General features: G+C 33.1%; 1 protein-coding gene across 1 annotated transcript in view; it reads left to right on the top strand.

Annotated features, from left to right (window-relative positions):
• LOC119604896 (zinc finger protein rotund-like) overlaps window positions 1-19,465 on the top strand; it is a gene marked incomplete at its 3' end in the record, with an annotated part of 62,180 nt that overhangs the window by 15,332 nt on the left and 27,383 nt on the right. Inside the window, exon 2 of the mRNA XM_037957794.1 lies at window positions 15,393-15,870. Coding sequence (XP_037813722.1) covers window positions 15,393-15,870 — 478 coding nt within the window. The remainder of the gene's footprint in view (window positions 1-15,392; window positions 15,871-19,465) is intronic.

Below are 19,465 nucleotides of genomic sequence, written 5' to 3'. Positions count from 1 at the left end.
ATTCTAGACTAGACTCTAGACTAGACTATAGACTAGATTCTAGACTAGACTCTAGACTAGAATATAGACTAGACTATAGACTAGACTATAGACTAGACTATAGAAGACTATAGACTAGACTATAGACTAGACTATAGACTAGACTATAGACTAGACTATAGACTAGACTATAGACTAGACTATAGACTGGACTATAGACTAGACTATAGACTAGACTATAAACTAGACTATAGACTAGACTATAGACTAGACTATAGACTAGACTATAGACTAGACTATAGACTGGACTATAGACTAGACTATAGACTAGACTAGACTATAGACTAGACTATAGACTAGACTATAGACTAGACTATAGACTAGACTATAGACTAGACTATAGACTAGACTATAGACTAGACTATAGACTAGACTATAGACTAGACTATAGACTAGACTATAGACTAGACTATAGACTAGACTATAGACTAGACTATAGACTAGACTATAGACTAGACTATAGACTAGACTATAGACTAGACTATAGACTAGACTATAGACTAGACTATAGACTAGACTATACTAGACTATAGACTAGACTATAGACTAGACTATAGACTAGACTATAGACTAGACTATAGACTAGACTATAGACTAGACTATAGACTAGACTATAGACTAGACTATAGACTAGACTATAGACTAGACTATAGACTAGACTATAGACTAGACTATAGACTAGACTATAGACTAGACTATAGACTAGACTATAGACTAGACTATAGACTAGACTATAGACTAGACTATAGACTAGACTATAGACTAGACTATAGACTAGACTATAGACTAGACTATAGACTAGACTATAGACTAGACTATAGACTAGACTATAGACTAGACTATAGACTAGACTATAGACTAGACTATAGACTAGACTATAGACTAGACTATAGACTAGACTATAGACTAGACTATAGACTAGACTATAGACTAGACTATAGACTAGACTATAGACTAGACTATAGACTAGACTATAGACTAGACTATAGACTATAGACTGACTATAGACTAGACTATAGACTAGACTAGATAGACTAGACTATAGACTAGACTATAGACTAGACTAGACTATAGACTAGACTATAGACTAGACTATAGACTAGACTATAGACTAGACTATAGACTAGACTATAGACTAGACTATAGACTAGACTATAGACTAGACTATAGACTAGACTATAGACTAGACTATAGACTAGACTATAGACTAGACTATAGACTAGACTATAGACTAGACTATAGACTAGACATAGACTAGACTATAGACTAGACTATAGACTAGACTATAGACTAGACTATAGACTAGACTATAGACTAGACTATAGACTAGACTATAGACTAGACTATAGACTAGACTATAGACTAGACTATAGACTAGACTATAGACTAGACTATAGACTAGACTATAGACTAGACTATAGACTAGACTATAGACTAGACTATAGACTAGACTATAGACTAGACTATAGACTAGACTATAGACTAGACTATAGACTAGACTATAGACTAGACTATAGACTAGACTATAGACTAGACTATAGACTAGACATAGACTAGACTATAGACTAGACTATAGACTAGACTATAGACTAGACTATAGACTAGACTATAGACTAGACTATAGACTAGACTATAGACTAGACTATAGACTAGACTATAGACTAGACTATAGACTAGACTATAGACTAGACTATAGACTAGACTATAGACTAGACTATAGACTAGACTATAGACTAGACTATAGACTAGACTATAGACTAGACTATAGACTAGACTATAGACTAGACTATAGACTAGACTATAGACTAGACTATAGACTAGACTATAGACTAGACTATAGACTAGACTATAGACTAGACTATAGACTAGACTAGACTAGACTATAGACTAGACTATAGACTAGACTATAGACTAGACTATAGACTAGACTATAGACTAGACTATAGACTAGACTATAGACTAGACTATAGACTAGACTATAGACTAGACTATAGACTAGACTATAGACTAGACTATAGACTAGACTATAGACTAGACTATAGACTAGACTATAGACTAGACTATAGACTAGACTATAGACTAGACTATAGACTAGACTATAGACTAGACTATAGACTACACTATAGACTAGACTATATGCCTTTTATATAAAATTTATTCAATATTAACTTTCACCTCAAACACTGTACGATATTTAATGTCCTTTAAACCATACAAAAAAAAAATCAGCTATAGCAAATGAAAAAAGGAAACCGTTAGAAAGGACAAATGGAAAAAAACTAAGCAAAAAATAAGAAGAAACGACATCGTCAAATATGTTGCTGTTGTTCGCTCCTCTTAAAGACGTTGGCATTGCAATGGTCACATATTACAACAGCAACAGTAGCAACGACAACAATAAGGATAACAACGTCTTGCTGCTGCAACAACAACAACAACCAGCATGACAAGCAAGTTCAGTTATTGCAAATGTGGGAAACAAACATTTTACACATACGATTCCAAGCCAAGAAACAACTCATACTCCACAAACCATTTACTGCTAAAGCTGGATACTAAAAGATGTAAAATGAAAGCAATGCTTCCACAATATCCTAGCAACTAAACACACTAAGGTCTACTTATACTTAAAGGACCTTAACTTTTGCACAAGCACACTTGCATACGTACATGCACATATAAGAAAAAAATAAGGATCAAAATATACACATACGTATTTATAGTCAAACAACAACAGCAACGGCGGCAACAGGAACAAAAAAAATATAATGGAAACCCCACTATATTCTTAGAAAAAATGTAAGTTACAAAAACGAGAAAAAGAAGAAAAAAAAAACAGGACATGGTTGCAGGAACAACAAAAAAAAAAAAATGGAAAATAAACGACAACATATAGAAATAGAATACATTTCAAAGATGTTGCTAGTGCTGCTATTAATGTTGTTGCTGTTGTTGTAGTCGCTGTTGAATGGAAAAAAAAACGCTAAAAACGTATAAAAGAAAATCAATCTCTTCCTTTTTTTTCGTTGTGTTGTCGTTGCCGCAGCTAGCTGCTGTTTGTATGCTACATGCTGCACATTACTGATGCTGATATACAATTCTTCTTTTTTTTTGTCGTTGTTCCTCATCTCATGGCGTTATTTTTTTTTATATACAATAATTTTATATTTTTTTTCCTTTAGCCCGTTTGTTGTACGGTGGAAGGTTCACATCTTAAAAAGCCCTGCTTGCAGCTGCTTTTAAGAAATGAAAAAATATAAAAATCCAGCTACAATAGCAACAAAAAAACTGCTAGAGATGAACAACAAAAAAATGGAAAAAAATAGTACTAGTAGTAATAATAGTAGTAGTCGTCGAGCAGTGGAAATAAAAAATAATAAGAAGTAAAAAAAAAACACCATCAAGAAGGAAAAAACACATAAAAATCCCCACTACAAAACATTCACAACATATAGAGCCTCGAAAAAAGTACAAAAAAAAAAAAAAAAAAAAAAAAAACAATATTAAAAAAAAAAAACAAAAATAAAACAACAAGAGAAAAAAACTGAAAACGTAACGTAACGCTTGGTTTGCTGATGCCTTTTGAAAAAACTCCAGTTGTTTCCAGCATACGTAGCCAAGATGATGTTCACATATTGGTGGAGATGGCTGCCATTGTACAAAAACAAGAAAATAGCGCGCGTTCTTCAAAAAACATTTCATACAAAACAAATTAATTATATAAAAATTGTTTAAATAAATTATTAAATAAAATTGCAACAAAATGTGTTAAAATCAACCAAAGTTTAAGTAAAATAATAATATTATAAATAAATTACATCGTTAAATTTAGTAAAGTTATAGTTACAGCTAACAAGTGTTATAAGTAACAAGAAAAAAAGTCTTAAAGCTCCTGTAAAAAATTTAAGAATCACAAAAAAAATCTCTTTAAAATGCACCTAATTGGGTCATTCCTTACTAAATGCTCCTCTGGCTTTAATTCATTCATTCAATATGTTTGTTTAAAGTGTTTAAAAAATGCTCCAACAAGATTCCTTTTCAACAACGTGATGGTAATACATAACGTATGAGTGATATTAATTGTGAAAATTGTGAAAATAAAAAGAGTATGATGAGTTTTATGACAGCATGAGAAAGTGGTAACAACAACAAAAGAGTAGGGAAAAGTGATGTCTTATTTATTGCAGTCATTTTATATGCAAAATAATTCATACTATTTAACACATAAAAAAATCTATACAAATTTACATATAAACATTAAGGTGACACCTTTTCACTACAAAAAAAAAAAAAAAAAAAAAATATTTTCAAACCGCATATTATACCATGTAAACTAATAATTATGACTGTGATGATTTAAACCCTTCAAACATTAATTTAGTTTACAAATAAACCGTTTATATTGAAAGAGGAATGTTACTTCTATCCAACAAAAATCAGTTAAGGATGGAGTTTTTTATTATTAAATAAGATCTACCCTACTTTTGTTTATTTCCGTAAGTGTTTCTTTACATGGAAATAAATGACAACAACTCCCAAAAACTATACTTTGGCCGCTATCTGACCTTTTCTGTTCTTGTTTACATAGAAAACTGTTGGAGGAACAACTTTATATTGTGACTTATGGAAGGAAGTTCAATGTTCTGGAACTCAATTTCCTAGACATAGATTAGATTAGGTTGATCCGAAGAAATACAACTAGGCCACTACCGGGCCTGTAGTGATCTGTTCAGAAACTGAGTTTCCTGGGCGTAATTCCTAAGAGTCTTCTAATTGGTGTTAGTCAGGAATGTTATTTCCGGAATAACATCACTTCCAAGTTACTTGGATCTAACTTCGACGAATGTCTGGCAGTGGCAAAGAATGTGCTCCAGAGTTTCTTTCTCCTCTCCAAATGCTCTACAATCGTCTGAATCCGCACGTTCAATTTTGCATAGATGTGCTCGTAATCCTGTGTGTCCACTCAGAATACGTACCATCATACGTACCATCATACTAACTGCAGACTTGCTCGTCTTGGTCTCTTTCCTAGACATAGTTCTTTAGAATTTCTCAAAGCGTTCGTGAGAGATGTTATATCCCAAATAATATCGTTAATTCTAATTTCAACAAAAGCTTGGCAATGACCATGAAAATATTCCAACGTTTCATTGTTCACTACACATGCTCTACATTCTTCAAAGGCTTCTCGATCTCCGCTCGTTAGGGTTACCACATAAAAACTTTGTGTCTCTACCCATTGATTCATTATTCTAAATAGCCGAATGGGATTCTATCGCTTATGTTTATAAGTCACCCAAATTTAGTCGAACGGTTTTGCATTCGCCAGGAACTCTTGGACGCACGTTTGCACCTGGAAAGTCGAACCCCTCAAGAGTTTTGTTTCCCAGTTTACATCCATATATATTTCAACCATTCCGACATATTCTGAGTTTGGTATGCAACGTTTCCAGAACCATGACGTAGTACTCATGACCCCAATTTATACCCAAGTAACATGTGCAGCTTACTCCCTGTAGTGGTTTTATATTGCACTTGTTGAAGCATAAAAGAGAATTGATCTAATAATGCTTTTAGAAAGAAAGTATGTCATATGACTAATGTCCTTATAATACTCCCACACATCGCACAGCAACGATATGCCTTCTTAATCTTATCCTATTGGTAGTGTTTACATTTAAATTTCCGTTCAAGAAGTATACCTAAGTACTTAACTCCTTCGGACACCGGCATCTTCTTGCTCAGGAAGCAAGGTTTAATGTTTCTAGGAATTTTTGGTCTTTCTTGTGAAATCAGTTATTTCAGTAGTGACCGGGTTAATATTTGAGCATCTCGGTTTGGGTCCAGCATAAGACCGTGTTCAGGGCCTATTTAGCACTTCTATACAAGTGATTTGGATCCTCTTAGTAGTATTACAACAACTATTACATTCTCCATTTTTAAAGATGATAGCATTAGATTCGAGATATGCCCTACCTTGCCTTGGAGTTCTGATCGATATCTGCCACAAGAAAAATTTCCATTTTCCACTTCACTAGGAAAGATTTCTCCAAGTCCTGTTCAGCATTTTGGCTACCTTTTTCACTGTCCAGCTTCAGCTTTTTTCGAGTCCTATTTTTGGTTGTAGATAGATTAGCTCTGCTATCACTCAACCCCTTTACCATTTGTTGTACATCATCCTTTTGAGAATTTGATATGATATGCCCTCTCTTAAAGGCAAAGGTTGCTTATGGCTCTCTCCTTCTCCCTACATTTTGCCAACCTGGTAAACCTGGGGCTCAACCAGGCTGACCTGACCAGGTCAGCCTTTTTCGAGGTCTGTCTAGAGACACCCTAATCATGAAGGAAAATTTCGCTGACGTTCGTGTCTACAAAATAACGTGTTTTAAATTGTTACCCTAGATTTCTGGTTTGATACTCCTTTGAGTATGGTATGACTTTGTTTCGACTGTACCTAAGAAGATTTTGGATTTGTTCGGATCCTCTTTGCTTATGACATTAAGAGAGACTTTCTTAATCATCTTCTTCAATTGTCAGCACTCTATGTCCCAGAAAGCCGTTTTTATGGTTCTATATATATAAGAGGAGGGGTGCTCTTTATATTCATGGATTTGTTCATAGTCTTTTGCTCTTGAAGAGATTGGATGCTCTTTGCTTATGATATTAAGAGAGAACCCGATGCAGTGTTATGGAATTGACTCACTATGATTTTCTAAAGTTTCTTCTTCAATTAACCGCACTCTGTGTCTCAGAGCTATCCTTTTAGAATTTGATATGATGTTGTTCTTACCCTATCCTAAAGGCAGATGTTCCTTAGAGCACTCTCTTTCTCCCTACATTTTGCCAACAGCATGCCTAGTCCGTTTCGGAGCCCAAGGTCCAGTATCAGCTTTTTTCGAGGTCTATTTTGAGACACCCTTATTTTAGAGGTTAATTTTGCCGACAAGCTTTTCTTCGGAATATCGTGTTTTACATTGTTACCCTCACCCGTAGGTTTGAGATTCTTTTGAGTGTAGTATGACTTGGCTTCGACTGTATCTAAGAGGAGGGGTGCTTTTTATAATCATGGATTTGTTCTCAGTCTTCGGGTCTTGGTGAGATCGGGTCCTCTTTATTTATGATATTAAGAGAGATTTTCTAAAGCAACTTCTTCTGTATGTCTCAGAAAGCCGTTTTTAGTTGTATATACATAGGTAAGCTCTACTCTCCAGCTTCAGTTTGTTTGTGGTCTATTGTTTGACACCCTTATTTTAGAGGATAATTCTTCGGAATAACGTGTTTTATAGGTTTCTGGTTTAAGATTACTTTGACTTGGCTTCGATTGTATGTAAGAGGAGGGGTGATCTTTATAATCTTGAATTTGTTCTTAGACTTTGGCTCTTAATAAGATCGTATGTATGCTCTTTGCTTATGATATTAAGAGAGAATCCAATGTAGTGTTAATGAATTGACTCACTAGGATTTTCTAAATCATCTTCTTCAATTAACTGCACTCTGTTTCCCAGAGCTATTATTCAACTCCTTCAGCATTTGCTGTACTTCATCCTTTTTAAAATTTGAGATTACTTAGAGCTCTTTCCGAGAGAGCTGCAGTACACATAACCCATTGTCCGTTTCGGACAGTTTTTTTCAAGGCCTTTTTAGAGATACCCTTATCTTAGAGGATAATTTCGCTGATGTGCTTGTCTTCGGAATATCTTGTTTTACATTATCACTCGAAGGTTTCTGGTTTGAGATTCCTTTGAGTGTGGTATGACTTAGCTCCGACTATATCTAAGAGATGGTGTGCTCTTTATAATCTTGGCCAAGTTAGCCACGTTAATAGTAGCCTTCAGCTCTGGATTTTAGAATGAAGACGATACGCGAGAAGATCTACACTTGTCGCCACTGCTGGGTTATTTAGTCCCTGCACCATTTGGTGGACATTCTACCCTTCCCTAAATAAAGTTAAACAATAACTGGGAGCTAACAGATAGTCCATCATCACCCTTATCCACTAACCGGTGGGATCGTTTGTTAGAATTTAGAAATCATCTCTTCTTATACAGATTTGACAACTAAACAAATTAGATTTTTCTGCATATTTTTACATAAACTACGATACTAAATCATTAATAAAAACATTTAACCTAAACTCAGATCTAAATAATTGTTTATTAAATATAAACATAAAACGGCTAATAACACTTTTTTATACTTCAATTATTTAGGTTATAATTGTCAAAAAATCATTTTAAAATATTTATGTACATAGATACTTCTTTATTATTAACTAAATAGCATTTTAATAGCATTTAATTTATCTCTCTATGCTATGGAAACATAATTAAATCTAGTCGTAAAATAACAAATTTGACAAAAACAACAACAACAACATATTGTATAAAATATTAAAAATGTGAATATAAAAAAAAACACGAATTTAAATAAACATTTATGCAACCATAAAGTTCCTAATAGATTTAGCCAAATAAATAAAAGTGCAAATTCCCAAATATTTAAACTAAATGTATACAAAATACCAAAAAAAAAATAGTAATAATAACAAAATAATAATAAAGTAACAAAAGTTCCTAAAAACTAACAAAAAATTATTTATAAATAAAACCAAAAAAATATAAAATAAAATTAAAAAATCATTTATAAACATTATTTAAATAAAACCCAACAGACAGACAGACACACATATCAATTTAATTTATTAAATAAAATAACAAAAACTACCAAAATGTTTAAATGCCAAAGACCAACAACAACAACAGCAGCAACAAAAAAACTGTGACTTCTAAATCACCCATCAACAGTGTCAGGAATAGAATAAATAAAACTAAATAAATGGCTGCATAAAGGCAAACACACTCTGCAACTGCCACAATTCAAAACTGCATCCATGTTCAAGGTTGTTGCACAGTGACAAACAGAAAAACAAAATAAATAGAAATAGAATTAAAAAAAAAATAAATAAATTTGTATAAAAACGGTTTTAGACTTTCACACAAAAAGTGCCACAAAAACAAAATTTAACTCAACCACCCCCAACTCAAGCTCTCCCCCACTAAATAATGGCCACATAAAACTAAATTTTTTAGCACAAAAAAAAAAAAAAATTCTAAAAAAAATTACAAAAAATATATAAAATAAATAAATAGAAAAAATACTAGTGTAAACGGTCTAAAACTAGATCAAATATTTTTTTATAAAAATATATGTTTTTGTGTGGGTGTCTGGTTGAGGGGAAAAAATGGGCAAAAACAAAAGCACTAATACAACTTAGAAAAGAAAAAGTAACCAAACGGATGCGGAAGTGTGCTAAAGTTTTGTGTTTTTTTTTTCTTGCACAAAGCTAGTAAATGTGTGTGTGTATGTGTGATTTTGTTTGTAAGTTAGACAAATAAAAAATATCACCAACTAATGGCTTAAAAATAACAACAAAGTTAAGCCCTTAGTTTTTATTTATTAAAATGTTTAAAAAAATACAAAAAATAAGCTGCCACAACTATTTTAAAAAGTGAAAGTGTTAAATTTAAAGTTCCTAAAAAAAAGTGCAAAACAAAAAAATTTCTAAACATGTTGTCACCCTGCTCTCAATCCCACTCTCCCTCTAATTCCTTGACAACTTCTTGTTTAATACAACCCACCAGAATGCCTTTAAAAGCTCAAAAATCTTCCTATAGTTCCTACAAAACAAATTGTCATTCTGCAACAGCTGCTACGCCATTTCTTATGCCTGCGGAATTCTATAAAAGTCTATTTGCTACAGCTGTTCTACATCATAGCAACACTATAAATAATGATGCCCATCATCACAATCAGCAACATCATGTTAATCCGGATGATAGCAGTCGCACGCAAACTCAGTCTCATTTAGTCGAGACACGTTATTTAAAATCAAATACTACAGCAGCAGCATCAACAACATCCCCAGCAACACCACCTGTTGCTTATAGCAGTAGTTCATCATCTGCAGCAACAACAGCAGCAGCAACAGCTTATTCTTCATCATATGTTGCCAATGCCAACACTACGCATTTTCCACGCAATTTATTGTTTTCATCGTCGGCAGCTGCTGTTGCTGCCATGGCTGAATCTGTTAAACGTTCTCATGCAAATGAGAAGGTAAATAGTTAAATGAGTGAATGATGTCTCTCTCAAAAATTAATTATTGTTGATTTTGTTTATTAAGTGTTGTTCATGCAAAGTAGAAGTTTGTGGACAGTGTGAACCAAAAATTATTTAAACAAAAATCATAGGAAATCTTCACAACTTTGGATTTCATAAGGAATCTTATATAAGCGTAGGATCCAATCATAAACATTGGCAATACTTTACAGAAATAACTTCTGGATATATACAACTTAGTTATGCTAAATTTCAGCACATTTGCTGTCTAATTAACATAATTATAACGGTTCAAACTATATTTCGATATATATATGATAGCTATACGAAAACGCGGACCAATATTGAACATTTGCAAAACCAAATAAATCTTAATTATAGGGATTATTTGTGAAAAATGTCTGCCCTCTGTTTCTGTTCGGATCCTATTGTACTTTCAACAGACAGACGGACGGACATGACTAGATTGTTGTTGTGTTACAAATGGAATAATAACAAATAATAAAGTTCAATATTCGCCTTTGCCGAATCTGAGATACCCTTCACCATAATGTATTCAAAATATATAACATTTCAATTTATTTTATACTACTTAATGGTGCCCGGTCCGCGTTGCAAAGCTTTGATTGTAAATGTGAATTCTACACGTAAAGATCTATATAGCCCTAAAATTTTAAAATGATCGGTTTAGTCTTTAAGGTGTTTACAGCAACACTTCTACGACACACAGACGGACAGACAGACGCACAGACAGACCCTTATGGCTTAATTGACTCCGCTATCTATAAGGATACATAATATATATACTTTATAGGATCGAAAATTATATTGTGGAAATTACAAACGGAATGACAAACTTATATATACCCTGCTCACGGCCTCCCGGGGCATGTTTCCTTGATGATAGTTCCCATCTTGGTGTATTGCAATCCCGGTGTAAAGAAGTGCTACCAGTACCTCTAGTCTGCCGGGACTATAAACTGGTGATGTCGCTCCACTCCTCGGCTAGCCCTTGGTATGACTTGATATGGGGTCTAACCAGAGAACCACATAATCTGGTACTATGGGTAGCCAGTTTCCCCCAGGACTTGTCCTGGCTGGTCAGTTGGTTGAAGTTCCTTCCACGGGATCCACGTAGTGGCTGTGGTTTAAACTCAAATTCGCGGGAAGAGAATGTTGGTTTAAGGGCTGATATACCCTAAACATAATGCGTTGATTAATTGTCTTTTCAAATGACATAGGTCTGTGTACAAAGCAGCATATGCTGCATTCCTGAAACCGATCGGTATTTCTTATCGGCCGCTTATTAGGGAGTCGATATATGCTGAGGAATTGTCAGGTTAGCGTTCAGTAGTTACCTGTCATTCTTTAGAGAGATCTTTGTGATCATGAGAATGAAACTGATGCGAAAATTGGTAAAAGGTCGGGAAAGTCTTCATATATTGGAGATTAGTACTGATTTAGAATGCCTTTTTACGCTTCGTACAAGTTTCTCGGTACTGTTGTCATCTCAACAGGATATATTGATTCATGCTACGCGACTTTTTGTCGGGGCAATTATTGGTTTCAGTTTATTTTGGGAATTCTTAAATCCTTTGTCTCAGATCGGTCCATGAAGTGGGATCCTAATTTATTATTTTGAGTATTATAATACGTCTCTAGGTGCTGTTGGCTAACCAATAGAAGCCATCTCAGTAGTATGGTTGGATGACATATAAGGTCCAGTAATGCTCTGGGGTGAGTCTTTAGATGATGAGAATGGCATCAATAGAGTGTTTTCACCTGATGTTGGGTCCGCCCCTTCTATTGACTCTAACCAGTGATTGCCTTCTCCTTGTCGGGGTTAGATTGAGCTCTTCTCATGACAACTGTTATACCCCAACGGGGCTACTATGGCAAGAGATTAGATAGCTCGTGCACGTATAATGGATCGAACATCCAGATACGTAAATAGCCACCGGCGTGTAAGATGCACAATGGGGCGGTGGTGAGTTACATTTTAGCTCACCCATTGGATGAAAAATATCACCGTGAAATAAGGCCCTCAGGGCAGGTGTTCACGTAAAGCACTTCAACATTCATACCCTGCTCACGAAGGTGAAGGGTATAAAAACAAATAAGAGTGTTGTATTTGTACGATTGTGCAGAATTATGAACCGAGAGATCGACAAAAATACTTTAAATAAGAAATTATTTTGTTGAATTTTCCTTAATACTTCGACTTTTAGACGATTCATTGACTGACTGAATTGAATTTTATTTTCTGTATAAGGTGTTATATGATGGGTAGGATTAATTAAAAACCAATCCTAATGAGATTTAGTTCATAAAAATGTATGTATATCGAATTTAATAATTAAACTTGTGGGTCAATTTTGCCGATTTTGAATACCAAGCAAATCACATTAATTCAGAAATTTGTGGAATATTTCAGCGTCTTCCATTTAGATCCAGTCATGTTTTAAACACACAGACATGGAATTTTTGAATGCTATATTAGTGTAGTTCGGTCCATCAGTATCCATGCCCAACTATATCATCATAAATCATTGATTTTGCTCTTCTGTATCAAGAAGTAGCCAACTCTACGACCAATATATTCGTTATATACTCTACTCTACGACCAATATATTCGTTATATACGGAAGAGTAAAATTAATATACTTCTTTGATGGTGAGTATGATAAGAAAGAAATTGTGGTTGGACATTGTAGATAATCCGATCACATGATTGTGGCATTTTTAAAGTGTTTTTCATGAAAAATTCCATTGTATAAATCTATCAAAATTAAAAAAAAAGTCTAATAACCTAGGGGTGGATCCTCTCTGTATTTTTAACTATGATTTATTCCTAATATTTATATAAATAGGTCAATATTAATATAGAAATGATTGTCGGTAGAGGGCTCTTTGGTCACTTATGAAATAATATTTTCTTTCTTTTAAAAAATGGTCCAAATTTCCCAAAAATCTGGCAACTAATAGACTGTAACTCCTATGGAACAAAAGAGAACAAAGAAGTCTCTTTCAATTTTTCTGATCAAATATCAGTCAGATATTTTGTGAACAATTTTATGAATAGCAAGTATGAATGTATAGTCAGACGTTGTCGACCTGCACCAGTGAGTACTTATGTTAAAAATGACGATTATTTTTTTAAATAATAAAGTTTTTAATTTGGTTTTTACCTTAATTCCGGAATAGTTTTACTTTTCGTTGACAAAAAAAAAGAGATTACCTACAAAAGGGTTTAAATGGGGGTAAGGATAAATATGGGCCTATCCATATAAATTTTGATAGAGGAATTTACTTTACGTCTACATTAAAATTATTTATGCAGAATTTCATAGTGTTATTAGTGTTTATAAGTGAATTTTGACCTTCAAGTCATTTTCTGAAGCGGAGTTTGTATGGAGGTTATGATCAAATGAGGCCTGATCATTACAAAAAGTCATTTAGACCTTTATAAAACTAAGTTTTGCTGCCCGCTGGTCCATTTGCGAAATAATGGACCGATTTTAACCATTTTCCATAGGTTTGGATCATAAGAAGAGTATGTGCCAAATTTGATCAAATTGTCTAGAAAATTGCGAACTGTAGCATGGGCGCAAGTTTTACATGGGCACACAAACAGACGGACATACTAAGGTAAAGAGCAATATTTGTTGTTATTTAGGTGTTACAAACATCAGCATAAACGCATAATACCCTAGCCACTATAGGGATGTAGGATATAAAAAGATTTTGAAATGTGTGTGTTTGTTTGAGTTTTTGTTTAAAGGCAAATTTTTATAGTCTGGAATTAACTAAAAGTAAAATCCAATTTTGCAATTTTAAATGGGCTACAATCGTAAAATTTTGCATTGATAACTTTGACATCTATATAAACATAAAAAATGGGCGAATTGACATTAGTGGACGTAGCATCTACCATATTAGTCAAATACTAAAACTCGTATATCTAGAAAATTAGAACAGCTAGAGTGAACAAATGTTGCCCGGTAAAAATTCGTATATCTGGAAATCTAGAAAAGCTATAGCGATATACTAGTAACTTAACCCAGTAGCCGAATAGCATATGTTGGATGGGTCCAGTTGAAACGGTGTTGAACATTGTATAGACCTATGCCACACTCAAAATAAAGATCTTGAATGGTGTCATTTATTCTCGACCAATACGAGTTTAAACCGGTACTCCATCTCGATCTTATTTGCGCCAATATCACACTAGTATTTATAGCTGCCTTGTATGAGCTTTCATTATTTATATTATACAGCTGTTCTGGGATGCCGCTCTGATACAAACGATCTTTCCTGAAATGCCTTGGGAGATGAGTCTAACTCCGTAAGATAGTGGCTCGGGTTGCCCCTATGATGACATCCCAATAGGAATTGATTTATGTTTGGTAAGCATGGTTCTATGCTCCTTAACCGTAAGCTTCTTCATCTGGTCATGCAGATGTTCTCCTGACTTCAATTGAATACAGTCCGTTATAGTCCTAAGGTGATCGCTTTATAGGCTTTGAAGCTTCTTCCACTGCGTGACGCTAACTCTCGGAGTCTACACTGGCGATAGGAAGACGGTAAAATATTTCAGTTACAGAGTTTTCAATGCAGATCAAGTTTAGAGCCATTTGTTCTGCTGTTCCGCATGACCACGATATCATGTCTGGGATCAATATCTCACAATTCTTGGCAATTTTTATTTTCGGTATGCATTCGGGCAAGTCTGCTCTTGGTATATAACGTCTAGAATGTCCAGTACATATTCATATAAATTATGCATTCATGTTGGTCAATTTCGTCTTGTATGATTAAAGCAATACGATAAGAGGAATGACCATCAGCATAGCTACTGAAGAGTAATTTAGAATTGGTCTAATTAAGCTTTTATACAGCCAGTGTTTTATAGTTGGACTAAGATCCTATTTTGTGTAAATTTAGTAAAGTTTACGGCATAACTTTACAACATATTGCTTAGAAAACGAAACAAAATAACATGTTATAACCCTTGGTAGTTAAGGAATCTGCAAACTTACTCCTTATGTTTTGTATCATGTATATGTTTTAATATTTATCATTCAAATACAATTAGAAAACATAGTTATAAAAACTAATTAATTACTTTCACTAAATAATTACTTTCACTTACTAAATAATTCCATAATATAAAATTTCTTTTAATTTTAATAGTTTACTCTACTTTAATTAATTACTATTTTTCTGCATTTTAGAAACCAACAAATTACGTTTGGCCTACAGCAAGCTCTGAAGCAGAAGCCAATAACAATACTATTACAGATTCTGCCCATTTAACAAATCCTGCTACTCCGCCCACACCACCACCCGATACCCATCTTAATCTAGAACATCCCTCGAAATCTTACAATAACTCGTTAAAACCCATTGATGAAACGGATTTAATTGAACAACATCAACATCAAGAAATAACCCAAAGTCACAAATCTCTCAAACATAAACAAACAGCAGCAACAACAACAACATCGTCGTCGTCATCATCAGACAATCATCTTGGCAACGGCTCTAATATGCCAATAGGAGGAGTACAAGGACAAAATCCTACCCAGGGTTTAGTGCATTGGATGAGTGCTGTAATGGCTGAACACATGACGGGGCAAACGCATCACGATCCCACAGCAGTGGGTATGCACTATATGTGGAATGGTAATGTGGATGTAAGTATGAATGCATGTAAAACATGAAAATGACCAGAAAATGGTTTCCTTTTTCTTGTTCAAATGTTTCGATGTGTTGGAAAACACATAAACTTTTCTTTTGTTAGTTTTTTCCTTAACAAGGTTTGCAAAATTTAAATACTGCCGAAGTTATTGTTGTGTTTTTCTCTTTTCTCATTTTTTTTATTCGTTCTGTTATTAATTTAAAAACTTTGTTGTTTGCTTTTGTCCAGTCGTTGCTGTGTTTGATTGGGTTTAACAGTGAAGGATGCAACTTCTTAATTGTTTTTTAAGATCCTAGACCCTTTTTTCCATCTTTTACTGATGCTGCTGTTTGTTCATTAAAATTTTGCGCGAAAGTGAAAATTAAGAAAATGAAGTGAGTGAAGTTTTTTAAGAATCAGCGAAGAGTAAACTAAAATAATAAGGAAGAAAATAAGCAAAAAAGTTTTTTATTGAAAAATAAAATAGAAAGAGAATTAAAGATTTTAAAATTTCTTGCTTCAGTAAAGAATATAAGTTTAATTGCTTCTTGGTAACGTTGCTGAAAGGTTTTTGATTTCAACCTTTTTAATTGTTCAAGTATACATATATTTAGCTATTGCTTAATTTTTGCTTAAGTATCCAATCGACATCCTTTCTATATAATCTCACAACTCCAGGGCAATTTTCAATATAACTACCCAGTTTACAGTAGTGAGTTGCCATAGAATTCTGTATTCGATTTTAATATAATATGAAATCGATGTTAAAATTTGGTATTCCAGGTAGTACTTGAGGTGAAAAATATCGTATATAGTCTGGACTATAGAATAGTCTATAGTCTGGAATATAGAATAGTCTACTTATAGTCTGGAATATAAAATAGTATTTATTCTGGACTATAGATTAGTCTTTAGTCTGGACTATAGAAGAGTTTTTAGTCTGGATAGAATAGTCTATAATCTGGACTAGAGAATAGTCTTTAGTCTGGGCTATAGAATACTCTAAAGTCTGGACTATAGAATAGTCTATAGTCTGGAATATAGAATAGTATTTATTCTGGACTATAGATTAGTCTAAAGTCTGGACTATAGAATAGTCTATAATCTGAAATATAGAATAGTCTGTAGTCTGGACAACAGAATCTTTAATTCTTTATTGTATGAATTCATATCTATTCAGTTCTAGATCAGCTCTAGTTCAGTTCTAGTTCAGTTCTAGTTTAGTTCTAGTTCAGTTCTAGTTCAGTTCTAGTTCAGTTCTAGTTCAGTTCTAGTTCAGTTCTAGTTCAGTTCTAGTTCAGTTCTAGTTCAGTTCTAGTTCAGTTCTAGTTCAGTTCTAGTTCAGTTCTAGTTCAGTTCTAGTTCAGTTCTAGTTCAGTTCTAGTGCAGTTCTAGTTCAGTTCTATTTCAGTTCTAGTTCAGTTCTAGTTCAGTTCTACACAGAGAGAAAAGGAAATATACACGCCTGTTATCAAAGTGACACCAAAGAGTTTATAATTTTTCAATAACTTCTTTTGTCAAAGTATATACATACGTATAACAACACTATGTAATGTTGACAACGCAACGTTGTCAACATTGCAACACTTCCTTGTCTAAATCTAAATTTTTTACACATCCGTTGTCTAAATATTAACAAACGTGGTAAGCTCACTATTGGCAACGGATTGTTTGTCAATAGTGAGCTTACCACGTTTGTTAACATTAAGAAAACGGATGTGTGTAAAATTTAGATTTCGACAACGAGCTGTTGCAATGTTGTCAACATTACATAGTGTTGTCGTACGTACTTATGTATATACTTTGACAACGGATGGTATTGAAAAATTATAAACAGGTTGGTGTCAATTTGGTACCAGGAGTGTATATTTCATTTTCCCCCTGTGTAGTTCAGTTCTAGTTCAGTTCTAGTTCAGTTCTAGTTCAGTTCTAGTTCAGTTCTAGTTCAGTTCTAGTTCAGTTCTAGTTCAGTTCTAGTTCAGTTCTAGTTCAGTTTTAGTTCAGTTCTAGTTCAGTTCTAGTTCAGTTCTAGTTCAGTTCTAGTTCAGTTCTAGTTCAGTTCTAGTTCAGTTCTAGCTAAGTTTTGTTCTTTTAAGTATCCAACATATGTAATAAGTAATATGTATGTATGTTTCAAGAAAAGTTCAATATTTGGTACTAAATTTACTTCCTTGGTCAATCATACAACAATGTCAATGTAAGCAAATGTTCATATTAACACTCTTATTCTCTGAGATTCTCTCCTCTTGCGTTGCAAGGAAACCCAACATAATAAAAATCTTTTTGTTGTTGTTTTTTTTTTTTTTGATTTGGCATTGTAAACAAGTTGTCCTAAGGAATTTTTCTGTAGTTCGTTGTCTTTTACAACAATAATAAAATGAAGAAAAGGAAGAGAAGCAAAAAAAGGATTAAAATTTCCTTTTGCTACCACAATATTTTGTTGTCGTTCGTGTAAGTGTAGTGTTTTTTATTGAATTTAGCTAGAGGCTAGTATTGCATTCGTTTACACACAAGTAAATGAATAAGGATTGATGGTTGCCAAGGACATTTACTTTATTTATTGTATTAAACATGTGTTTGCATGTATATTGGTTTCAATTTTTTTATTAAAAATTTTATGAAAATGTGTGTATGTATTAGATTTTATATGTATAAGTGTATGTTTTTTTCAAGAATTCTTGTTTAAAAATATTTTATGGATTCTTATGTTTTTCTTTATTTTTTTCACATTCATCTTCTTTGTCGAGCCCTCTTCTTTAGTTCTTCTATTCTTCTTTACACTTTCAGTGGGGGGTCATTTATCTCTGTCCCAATACGTATTCTTTATATTAGTTTGTCTTAACATTTTTTCCCCAAAAGTACAGTTAATTAATTTCATTAAATTTTTCCTTGTTTTCTTATATTTTTCTCAAAAAATAATGAAAAATTTTTTTCTTGTAAATTTCTTGTATTTTTATTGTTACAGGTTTGCTGCTGGCTGTTTTGTTAGAAGTTCTTTTTATTTTACTTGCTGTTGTTATTTAAAAAAGTAGGAAAGGGAAATGTTTAGGGGAGGGGGTAGGTTTAGGGTTTGTAAAATAAAATTAACAAAAGAAAAATTGATTGGGTCAAATACAAAAAATAAAAAAAATATAAAGTAAAGGGATGAAATTTTATTTCTAGTTTTAATTAATTAGAGAAAATTGTAAAATTAAAAGAAATTAGTTGTTATTAGATGCGAGTAAATGATGGTGTACCAGTATACACTATCGGACAAAATAAAGTACAAAAGTACTCATGCTATATTCTTTAAGCGAAAAATCTGTTAAATGATTATTAAATAATGAAAATTTATTTAAATTCATTTAGTTAAGCTACAATGCTACAAAAATAACAATAAAACAAAATTATTGTACTTAAAATGTTTCTGTATAAAATTTAAAATTAAAGTAAATTCACTTTTTTGTCGGACAAAATAAAGTGTAAATTTTATATATCATTGTTAAAATTTCTTGTATATAAAAACTTTTTATCTATTTTGGTTCTGATTTGAATATTTGGATCTCTTTAAGCCATTTTGGCAATTTTTTTACCATTATTATTGTCAGTCGCCTTCCCTTCCCCTTGTTTTCCCGCATACAATTATTT

The sequence above is a fragment of the Lucilia sericata genome, unplaced genomic scaffold (assembly GCF_015586225.1).
Source record: "Lucilia sericata isolate MDLA Ls3-8-SP2 unplaced genomic scaffold, ASM1558622v1 Contig000441F_arrow, whole genome shotgun sequence".
NCBI classification, from domain to species: Eukaryota; Metazoa; Arthropoda; class Insecta; order Diptera; family Calliphoridae; genus Lucilia; species Lucilia sericata.
The sequence above is the reverse complement of the archived record's forward strand: the minus strand, read 5'-3'. Positions and strand labels throughout refer to the sequence as shown.